The 12,208-nt window shown below is 46.3% G+C and overlaps 1 protein-coding gene across 3 annotated transcripts in view; it reads right to left on the bottom strand.

Moving 5' to 3' along the window:
• The window catches only part of rft1 (RFT1 homolog), a 131,729-nt gene that overhangs the window by 29,820 nt on the left and 89,701 nt on the right, over positions 1–12,208 (bottom strand). For all 3 annotated transcript variants that reach the window (XM_072473149.1, XM_072473152.1, XM_072473151.1), the window contains one exon: positions 3,805–3,949. In XM_072473149.1, coding sequence (XP_072329250.1) covers positions 3,805–3,949 — 145 coding nt within the window. The remainder of the gene's footprint in view (positions 1–3,804; positions 3,950–12,208) is intronic.

The following is a 12,208-nucleotide window of genomic DNA, read 5'->3' as shown; positions in this document are numbered from 1 at the left end:
GAGTCTCCGACACCATGCCCGGTCCGGCAGGTCCTCGAATGACAGGCTCTGCCGGTACACACATGGCCTCATGTGGCGCCTCCTTGGCACCTCCTCCTCCTTGGCTTGTTGGACGGCCGGCCCTCCAGACTGTGCGGCTGCCACCTGCCCCTCTGCAGCCTGTTCCTTGTTGCCCGCTCTGCTGCTGCCCGCTCTGCTGCTGCCCGCTCTGCTGCTGCCTGCTCTGCTGCTGCAGCTTCCCTCACCTCTTCGAGCAGCCCCGCTCAAACGGCCGCAGGGCATCTCGCAGAGCTGCAGCCATCACCAGGGCAGCCAGCATTGCTGGTTGAACTCCAAACGTCATTGTCTGCAGGGGGTGGAAGGCCAACATGTTAGCATGATGCGTACCCCCGTGCCAAACCAGGTTCCATGGGCTACACGGTGGCCCTGGTTGGCACTGTGGGCTCCGGTCCTGCATGTCCCACCCAAACCCCTCACCCCTGCACCGTCAGTGTCCAGGACCGTGGGGGCCCCTGGTCCGATCGCCCGTCCCTGATGCCAGGGGTACCGTTGGCTGGCATTGCCCTCCCTGGGTGCTGCCATGGGTGCCTGGGTGGTCTGCTGGTGGGTGGCGGGCCTGTTGAGGGGTGTTTGGGGCCGGAGGGGGCGCACTGTGGCGGGGTGCGGTGGTGGGCACACCCTACGGTCGGTGTCACTGTGTAGAACCAGGGGCCGAGGTGGTGGGTTAAGACAGAAATAGATAGGTTTTTGATTAGTAAGGGGATCAGGGGTAATGGGGAGAAGGCAGGAGAATTGGAATGAGAAAAATATCAGCCATGATTGAATGGCCCAATTCTGCTCCTACATCTCATGATCTTATAAGCCCTCTATTCAAGAAGGAAGGGAGGCAGAAAACAGGAAACTATAGGCAGTTAAATTGACTTCTGTCGTGGGGACGATGTTAGATCAATCATTGAAGAGGTCATAGCTGGGTATTTAGCCAAGCTCAATGTAATCAGGGAGAGTCAGCATGGTTTTATGAATGGGAAACCATGTTTAACCAATTTACTAAAGTTGTTTGAAGGTGTACCGTGTGCTGTGGATGGAGGGGACCCTGTAGATGTACTGTACTTCAATTTCCAGAAAGCATTTTATAAGGTACCACATCAAAGGTTATTGCAAGAAATAAATCTCATGGTGTCAGGGGTAACATATTAGCCTGGATTGAAGGTTGACTGCCTGACAGAAAACCGGGTAATTGTCTGATTGGCTAGATGTGAAGTGGAGTCCTTCAGAGGTCTGTGCTGGGCCTCAACTTTTTACAATTTACATCATGACTGAGATGAGGGAATCAAAGACATGGTAGCTAAATTTGGAAACAACACAAAGATAGACAGGAAATTATGTTATGAAGAAGACAAAAGGAGTTGGAAGATGTATATAGATGGGTTGAGCGAGTGAGGAATAATCTGGCAGATGGGTGTATAATGTGGGAAAATGTGAAGTTGTTCACTTTGATAGGAGGAATAAAAAAGCAGAGTATTCCTTAAGTGGAAAACGTCTGCAGAATGCCCGAGGTGCAGAGGAATCTAAGTTCTCATGCACGGGTCACAAAATGTTAATATGGAGATGCAGCATGTAATCAAAAGGCGAATGAATACAATTCTTCAATACGAGAGGAATTGAACATAAAAGTAAGGATGCTACGCTTCAGTTATGCATCTCGAGCAGTTCAAGGAAGGAAGGGAGGCAGAAAACAGGAAACTATAGGCCAGTTAGATTGACCTCTGTCATGGGGACGATGTTAGAATCAATTGAAGAGGTCATAGCTGGGTATTTAGCCAAGCTCAATGTAATCAGGGAGAGTCAGCATGGTTTTGTGAATGGGAAATCATGTTTAAATAATTTATTAAAGTTGTTTGAAGGTGTAACATGTGCTGTGGATAGTGGGAACCCCTACACCATGAGATTTATTTCTTGCAATAACCTTTGATATGGCATCTTATCAAAGGTGAGCAGTTTTAGTCTCCCTATTTAAGGAAAGATGTAAATGCGTGGGAGGCAGTTCAGAGGTTTACTGCATATATGCCTGGATTGAGCGGGTTGTCTTATGAGGGTAATTTTTTTTTTTTAAAGGCTGCGCTTGTTTTCACTGGAGTTTAGAAGAGTGGGGGTTGGCGAGACTGAAGTAAAAAAAATCCTGAACAGTATTGACGAGATTGGACATGGAAATGATGTTCCCTCTTGTGGGTGAGTTCAGAACTCACGCAGCCCGGTAGCATAATGGTTAGCATAGTTTCTTCACAGCTCCAGGGTCCCAGGTTCGATTCCCGGCTTGCGTCACTGACTGTGCGGAGTCTGCACGTTCTCCCCATGTGTGCGTGGGTTTCCTCCGGGTGCTCCGGTTTCCTCCCACAGTCCAAAGATGTGCAGGCTAGGTGGATTGGCTGTGCTAAATTGCCCATAATGTCCAAATTAGGTGGTGTTACTGGGTTTATGGGGATAGGTTGGAAGTGTGGGCTTAAGCGGGATGCTCTTTCCAAGGGCCGGTGCAGACTCGATGGGCCAAATGGCCTCCTTCTGCATCATAAATTCTACGATTCTAACTAGAGGACACTGGTCTAAAATTAGGGGTCTCCCTTTTAGGACAGAGATTAGGAGATTTTTTTCTCTCTCAGAGGGTGATGCAACTTTGGAACTCTGCCTAAAGGCCGGTGGAAGCAGGGTCACAATATTTTTAAGATTGAGGTGGATAGATTCTTTCTGGGGAAGAGAATCAAAGGTTATTGGGGGTAGATTGAAATATGAACTCAACGCAAACAGATTTGCCACAATCTTATTAAATGGCGGAGAGGCTCGAGGATCTGAATGTACGGATGACTGTAGGTTTGAAGAGGTGTCATAAAGGAGGACAGAATGGTAGAGGTGTTCAGTGAGGGAGCTTAGGGCCCTGGCACCTAAAGGCATGGCTCTCAATCATAGAACGATTAAAATTAGGGATGCTCAAGAGGCTAGAATTAATACATCGATAACAAATAAAGAACAGAACACAAATTCACATGTTAGTGACAACAGTCAATGATCCAAAACTGTATTTTAAATCAATTTTGGAATAAAATCTCAATATAGACTTAAAATGTAAATGATTTAAAACAGGAGTTTGAGCTGGAATTTCATGATCCTCCACCATAATCCCCATCCCTACCTTTAGCCCTCTGTTCTCTATCCCTCCATACCTCACCCCACATCCCTGCATTTCCCACCAGCTCTACTCTCTTTTAATGTTGTCAGTCAAAAACTTGCTGAATGTGGGCTGAAGATTTCTTTAAAGCTAACATCACTCGCAGCAAACCATGCGGAACATTCCATAAATGAAGTTACTTCAACAGCAGCTCCCTCATCCACACCCTCCACGACAGAGAAGGATAAGACAGCATGTTGTGTGGCCACCACTACCTCCGAGCCCCACACCATCCTAATCTGGAACCAAACTTCACTGCTACTGGGTCAAAATCCCGGAGTTTCCTCCGTAATAGCACTATGGGTATACCTACACCTTATGCGTGGCAGCAGTTCAAACAGGTAGCTCACCTCCAGCTTATCGAGGGCAATTAGGGATGGGTAATAAATGCTAGCCTAGCCAGTGACACCTATATCCCAAGAATAGATTTTCTAAAATTACTTCTGAATTGTTGTGATTGTCAGTATTAAGCAATTAAACAAAAGTCACTGTTGACGTTTTTATGAAGTTGTATAAATTCCATTTCTTGGGGTTATATAAAAAGGCAAGTTGAAATATAGCACCTGGCACACAGAGAGCAATACCTGAGCCAGAGCTGAGCATCGATCCACCATAGATATCCAGTGCTAACTGGGAGTAGGAGTAGCCAAACACGGCGATGGTCAGTCCGATCAACAGCACCAACTTCACAAGCATCTCCAGAACAGTGGCTGCCACGGAAACATCCTCCTGGCAACCAGACAGGAAGTTTAGTGAATATTTCATACTTCATAATCGGCAACTACCGGTACAAAAACCTATTCTGAGAGAGGTTAGAAAATCTTATATAATCAAAGGCGATTAACCTACCCTACCCGAGCTGGCTCTTTGAAAGAGCGATCTAATTCGCTACAATCTTCTGCACTTTTCTCTCAACCTGCAAGTATCTTCCCTTTTACAACTGACTTTATGAATTGAATCTGCTCCCATTGCCCTTTCAGGCAGTGTATTCCAGATCATCTCAACACACTCAATAAAAAGATTCCCCCATCTGGTCCTTTTCCCAATTAGCTTAAATCTGTGTCTCACTGCTAGTGATCCAGGCACTAGTAACAGTTTCCCCTTACTCACGCTATCAAAACGCTCAATGATTTTGGACACCTGAATTAAATTTCCACTTTTTTGTTTTGATTTGATTTATTATTGTCGCGTGTATTAGTATACAGTGAAAAGCATTGTTTCTTGCATGCGGTACAGACAATGCATACCGTACATAGGGAAGGAAGGGGAGACTGCAGAATGTAATGTTAGTTATAGCTAGGGTGTACAGAAAAGATCAACTTAAATCGAGGTAGGTCCATTCAAAAGTCTGACGGCAGTAGGGAAGAAGCTGGTCTTGAGTCGGTTGGTACGAGACCTCAAATTTTTGTATCTTTTTCCTGACAGAAGAAGGTGGAAGAGAGTATGACCGGGTGCGTGGGGTCCTTAATTATGCTGGCTGTCTTTCAGAGGCAGTGGGAATTGTAGACAAAGAATGGATGGGAGGCTGGTTTGCGTGATGGACTGGGCTACATTCACAACCTTTTGTAGTTTCCTGCGGTCTTGGGCAGGGCAGAAACCATACCAAGCTTTGATACAACCAGAAAGAATGCTTTCAATGGTGCATCTGTAAAAGTTTCTGTTCAGCACAACCCCAGCTCCTCCAGTCTCTCCATAGCACTGAAGTCCTTTATCACTGTAGACGGCACAGTAGCACAGTGGTTAGCACTGTTGTTTCACAGCACCAGGATCCAGGGTTCGATTCCCGGCCTGGGTCACTGTGTGGAGTCTGCACGTTCTCCCCGTATCTGCGTGGGTTTCCTCCGGGTGCTCCGGTTTCCTCCCACAAGTCCCGAAAGACATGCTGTTAGGTGAATTGGATATTCTGAATTCTCCCTCTGTGTACCCAAACAGGTGCCGGAGTGTGGCGACTAGGGGATTTTCACAGTAACTACATTGCAGTGTTAATGTAAGCCTACTTGTGACAATAATAAAGATTATTATTTACACTGGTACGTCTCCCTCTACATCCTCTCCAAGGCTTTGATATCCTTCACCGAATGTGGTACCTAGAATTAATACATTAACTCAACTGAGCCTTCATCGGTATTTTATAAAGGGTTAGCATAACTTCCTTGTTTTCATAATCTATGGATGAGTTTAGAAATCCAAGGATCCCACCTGCTCTTTTGTCCTGTCAAAGATTTGTGTACAATCATCTGCAGCTCTCTCTATCATTGTATTTCCCTTTGTAACTGTGCCATTTAGTGTATGTTGCTTCACCTCCTTCCTAACAAAAGGTATCACTTGACACTTCTCTGCATTACATTTCATCTGTCATGTCTGCCCATTTCACCAGTCTGTCCATGTCCTTCTGAAGTTTGTTACTCTACTCCTCACTGATTCCTACAGCTTTCACTTATATATTATCTGCAAACTTTGAAAGCATGCTCTGAATACCCAAGTCTAAATTATTATTAATATATATCAAAAAGGCAATGGTGTCATTACTGATCCTGGAAAATCCCCCAATGTCCTTCCCTCCAGACTGAAAAACCAGCATTCATCATCACTCACTGCTTTTAGTATCCACACAGTCACAGTCCCTTTAATCTCATGGGTTTCAATTTTGCAAACAACAAATTAGTAATGATTTAGACGATGGAACTAAATGTATTATCTCCAAATTTGCAGATGAGATAAAGTTGGGTGGGAGGGTGAGCTGTGAGGAGGATGTAGAGATGCTTCAGCGGGATTTGGACAGGCTGAGTGAATCGGCACACGCACGGCAGATGCAGTATAATATGGATATATGTGAGGTTTATCCGCTTCGGGAGAAATATAGGAAGGCAGATTCTTTTTTGAATGGGTGTAAATTGAGAGGTGGATGCTCAGCGAGACCTAGGTGTCCTCGTGCATCAGTCACTGAAAGTAAGCGTGTAGGTACAGCAGGCAATAAAGGAGGCAAATGGTATGCTTGTCTTCATAGTGACAGGATTTGAGTATAGGGCATTGGTGAGGCCTGTAGCCATCTGGGATGGCCACGGCCCGATTACAAAATGGACACTTGCAAAGAATGTAGGGAAAATTGGACAATACTAAGAAACAAGCAGGTGCAAGCTCTGTCTGTTGATTAGAACCTTAAACTCTCAGACAGGACAGAAACTACCAAGCAATCTACATACTAATGAGCCATCTCTGGGGACAAAAGGGAAATATTTAGATACACAATGTTAAGGCAGACTCCCCGGCGCCAGAGGAAATGAAGACAAAGCAGACTGACAGTCACCAGGACACGCCCAGCGATCAGGGAACCACCCCTCCATTGGAGGAAGATCGATACGACTGATTGGGAAAGACCCAATTAGTTGAGGCCAAGTTCAAGGCCCGCCCAAAAGCGCGCAAAGCCCTTTTTAGTATAAAAGGTATCCCCCAAGGGAGAACGCCCTCCTTTGGCTTTGGCTCTCAGTGAAGAGAGAGACCAGCCTAACAGCTGCATCAGACCAAGTAAGTTCCAAGTCAACGCACACTACGAGATAGACGCTCCTAGTTGCTATCCTGTAAACAGCTCAACCCAGCAGCCTCAGAACCGAGCAACGGCCATTGTTCCTCTGACTGAGTGGGCACCCGAAGCTAAGTATAGGCTTTAGTAATAGTGGTAGTTTAGTTTGTAGAGTTTATGTACGAGTAGATTTGACTGTGTGTAAATAAATGAGCATTGCTTTTGAACTTACTAACTGGTGTATCGAGTCATTGATCAGTATTCGGTTCTGAACCTTGTGGCGGTGTCGAAAGATACCTGGCGATTCTTGAGCAAACATAATCAAACAGAGCCAAATTAAGAGCCAACCAAAGAGAGCAACATTTACTGGCGACTTCTGACGGGACTCGACTTAGAAGTGGCCTAACCACTCCGAAAGAACCCAAAATTTGAATTGAGAATCCAATTAGAAACAGAAAAACCACAAGTGTAAGAACAGTACTGATCAAGCCTCCGAGATTCGGAAGTGTGTTAATGCATGCGTACTAACAGGGATATAAGGTAAACCTGAGAGACTTTGCTGCGTAAAACTGTCGGGAGTTTTGTAGGCTGGAAATTAGAGTAAGCTGTACACGTGTTTACATCACCACTTTATCACCCCCTGTTCCAAATTCAGTAGAGAACCTAGATAGAGAAAATGGCAATGAAGGCAATGGAACGCCTTATGACCCCATTGGAATTCGAGGTTGCAGCGACCAGTAGAGTAGGACAGTGTCCCGTTTGGGAAGATGAGATCTGGAAATATCTCAAAGGGAAAGGATGGCCCCTTTGAAGTGAATTCTGCAGTACAGGAAACAGGACCCGGGAGTATAGGACATACTTGGTGGGAGAACCTGTCAGAGACCCACAAGAAGAGCTTGGGGAAAGCTCGCAAGCCGATGGCAATCGTGTCCTGTTTGGCACAATTGCGAGGCACAGAGGAGGTCGTTAGGACGCTCCGTAGAGAGATAGAGGAGAGAGACAGAAGTAGTGAGGTAGAGAAGGAGAATCGAGATTTAAAAGAGCAGTTAGCAGAAAGGGACAGAGAGGTGGATGATGCCAAGTGGGCACATCAGTCTTGTCTCGCGCATTTGAACAGTTTTCAGACGCAATATGATAAGGCCTACCAGGACATGCAACGTGCGGTCTTGGTAAGACAAGAAACAGAACAGCAAGTTGAGAAATTGCAGAAACAGTGCAATGATTTGAAAGCAGCTCTACGAGCACTCCACACTTCCACAACGGAACAAAGGCAGAGCTCCATAGACCACGCAAAGTGCCGGAAGCAAATTGCAGAACTGCAATCTCTGCTTTCCGTTCAAAATGGATTTTAAAGTACATTCGGACCCCAATTAGATCAAGAAAACGGCCCTGACTGGCAGGAATTGAACGAGACTGCCCATAGATACATACACGGGACATATACGCAGGAAAAAACCCAGAAAAGGAAAGCGCCCCAACCGAACAGGCCGAACACACCCCCATGAATCCTGTAACCACACACCGCAGGGCCGCAGAAGAAGCAGATTTCCTTTACACAACCCCGTTAACCGTGACCCAATTACGGGATGCGTGTGGAAAAATTACACCGTTCCTTCCCACATCAGACCCCCACCAATTTTTCGCGAAAGTCAAACAACAGGCAACCATGTACGGCCTGGACGAAAAGGAGCAAGTGAAGCTCACAGTTTTAAGCCTCAACCCTTCAGTCGTAGCAGCCCTTCCCGACCCACAGAATGTAGGAGGAGGCACACTCCAAGAGATGCACACAGCGATCCTTGATGTAATCGGTTTTAACAGAGGAGACCCCGTAGAAAGCATAAATAAGTGTAGGCAAAAGACAGAGCACCCCACAGCGTTTGCTGGACGTATGTGGATTCACTTCACCGCAGTTTTTGGAGAGTTGGCCCTCGCCCATTTGTCCCCAGATGATATGGCCAAATGGACCCGAATTCTAGTCTCCCACTCCACAGAAGCAGGATGAAAAGCTTGCGCAAATTATGACCCCTCAGATGAGGCCCACAATGAAAAATGGGTTTTGAAGAGATTGTCCCGCACTTGGGAGCAATCAATTGCAGGCAAAACCGCATTTATAACACCCGATGAAGAGCAGACAGATATGAACCCAGTTAAAGTGCACCAGAACCCCGCATGGGTAAATGAGGGAAGAAACAAGGAGTGTTATAATTGCGGCAAATTAGGACATTACGCATGAGAATGTCAAGCCCCCTGAAACAGCAACGGAATCAGCCCACAAATGCCCCCGAACCAGCGACGACACCAACAGCCCCAACCCCCCACCCAGAGAACCATACCCAAGGGAGCAATGCACCAGAGAGCCTGCTCCACCTTACGTACCCCAGGGGTCATGTTACAACTGTGGGCAGTCAGGCAGTCAGGACACTTCGCCCGAGATTGCAGGAGACCCCCACCACCAGCTAGACTCGCCCCCAGATATGAAAGATATAACCACCCACAGCAGCTGCAAGGTCCCAGCTGCCCCATGTAAACTGTGTGCGCTTACCCACCACTTCTCATGGCAGCGATACCTCAGCAATGTCACAGGCCACACCTGAAGTATTGTGTGCAGTTTTGGTGTCCTTATCTGAGGAAGGATGTTCTTGCTGTGGAGGGAGAGCAGCGAAGGTTTACCCGGCTGATTCCTGGGATGGTGAGACTGTCATATGAGCAGAGACTAAATCTGTTAGGATTATATTCATTGGAGTTTAGAAGAGTGAGAGGGGATCTCACAGAAACTTACAAAATTCTAACAGGATTAGTCAGGGTCGATTCAGAAAGAATGTTCCCTATGGTGGGGAATCCAGAACTAGGAGTCATAGAGGACATAGAACATAGAAAAATACAGCACAGAACAGGCCCTTCGGCACACGATGTTGTGCCGAACCTTTGTCCTAGATTAAGAACAAATTAATCTACACCATATCGTTCTACCGTAATCCATGTACCTATCCAATAGCCGCTTGAAGGTCCCTAATGTTTCCGACTCAACTACTTCCACAGGCAGTGCATTCCATGCACCCACTACTCTCTGGGTAAATAACCTACCTCTGACATCCCCCCTATATCTTCCACCATTTACCTTGAATTTATGTCCCCTTGTAATTGTTTGTTCCACCCGGGGAAAAAGTCTCTGACTGTCTACTCTATCTATTCCCCTGATCATCTTATAAACCTCTATCAAGTCGCCCCTCATCCTTCTCCGTTCTAATGAGAAAAAGCCTAGCACCCTCAACCTTTCCTCGTAAGACCTACTCTCCATTCCAGGCAACATCCTGGTAAATCTCCTTTGCACCTTTTCCAAAGCATCCACATCCGTCCTAAAATGAGGCGACCAGAACTGCACACAGTACTCCAGATGTGGCCTTACCAAGGTTTTGTACAGCTGCATCATCACCTCACGGATCTTAAATTCAATGCCTCTGCTAATGAATGCTAGCACACCATAGGCCTTCACAGCTCTATCCACTTGAGTGGCAACTTTCAAAGATCTATGAACATAGACCCCAAGATCTCTCTGCTCCTCCACATTGCCAAGAACCCCACTGTTAACCCTGTATTCCGCATTCATATTTGTCCTTCCAAAATGGACAACCGTACACTTTTCATGGTTAAACTCCATCTGCCACTTCTCAGCCCAGCTCTGCATCCTATCTATGTCTCTTTGCAGCCGACAACAGCCCTCCTTACTATCCACAACTCCACCAATCTTTGTATCGTCTGCAAATTTACTGACCCACCCTTCAACTCCCTCATCCAAGTCATTAATGAGAATCACAAACAGCAGAGGACCCAGAACTGATGCCTGCGGTACGCCACTGGTAACTGGGATCCAGGCTGAGTATTTGCTATCCATCACCACTCTCTGACTTCTATCAGTTAGCCAATTCATTAGGGGCTGGTTTAGCTCACTGGGCTAAATCACTGGCTTTTAAAGCAGACCAAGCAGGCCAGCAGCACGGTTCAATTCCCGTACCAGCCTCCCCGAACAGGCGCCAGAATGTGGCGACTAGGGGCTTTTCACAGTAACTTCATTGAAGCCTACTTGTGACAATAAGCGATTTTCATTTCATTTCCATTTCATTTCATCCAACTGGCCAAATTTCCCACTATCCCATGCCTTCTTACTTTCTGCATAAGCCTACCATGGGGAACCTTATCAAATGCCTTACTAAAATCCATGCACACTACATCCACTGCTTTACCTTCATCCACATGCTTGGTCACCTCCTCAAATAATTCAATAAGACTTGTAAGGCAAGACCTACCCCTCACAAATCCATGCTGACTATCCCTAATCAAGCAGTGTCTTTCCAGATGCTCAGAAATCCTATCCTTCAGTACCCTTTCCATTACTTTGCCTCCCACCGAAGTAAGACTAACTGGCCTGTAATTCCCAGGGTTATCCCTATTCCCTTTTTTGAATAGGGGCACGACATTCGCCACTCTCCAAACCCCTGGTACCACCCCTGTTGACAGTGAGGACGAAAAGATCAATTGCCAATGGCTCTGCAATTTCATCTCTTGCTTCCCATAGAATCCTTGGATATATCCCGTCAGGCCCGGGGGACTTGTCTATCCTCAAGTTTTTCAAAATGCCCAACACATCTTCCTTCCTGACAAGTATCTCCTCGAGCTTACCAGTCTGTTCCACACTGTCCTCTCCAACAATATGGCCCCTCTCATTCGTAACTCCTGAAGAAAAGTACTCATTCAAGACCTCTCCTATCTCTTCAGACTCAATACACAATCTCCCGCTACTGTCCTTGATCGGACCTATCCTCGCTCTAGTCATTCTCATATTTCTCACATATGTGTAAAAGGCCTTGGGGTTTTCCTTGATCCTACCCGCCAAAGATTGTTCATGCCCTCTCTTAGCTCTCCTAATCCCTTTCTTCAGTTCCCTCCTGGCTATCTGGTATCCCTCCAATGCCCTGTCTGAACCTTGTTTCCTCAGCCTTACATAAGTCTCCTTCTTCCTCTTAACAAGACATTCAACCTCTCTTGTCAACCATGGTTCCCTCACTCGACCATCTCTTCCCTGCCCGACAGGGACATACATATCAAGGACACGTAGCATCTGTTCCTTGAACAAGTTCCACATTTCACTTGTGTCCATCCCTGACAGCCTATGTTCCCAACTTATGCACTTCAGTGCTTGTCTGACAACATCGTATTTACCCTTCCCCCAATTGTAAACCTTGCCCTGTTGCACGCACCTATCCCTCTCCATTACTAAAGTGAAAGTCACAGAATTGTGGTCACTATCTCCAAAATGCTCCCCCACTAACAAATCTATCACTTGCCCTGGTTCATTACCAAGTACCAAATCCAATATTGCCTCCCCTCTGGTCGGACAATCTACATACTGTGTTAGAAAAGCTTCCTGGACACACTGCACAAACACCACCCCATCCAAACTATTTGATCTA

Source organism: Scyliorhinus torazame, chromosome 13, assembly GCF_047496885.1.
Source record: "Scyliorhinus torazame isolate Kashiwa2021f chromosome 13, sScyTor2.1, whole genome shotgun sequence".
Classification (NCBI taxonomy): Eukaryota; Metazoa; Chordata; class Chondrichthyes; order Carcharhiniformes; family Scyliorhinidae; genus Scyliorhinus; species Scyliorhinus torazame.
This window is presented reverse-complemented; position numbering and strand designations above follow the sequence as displayed.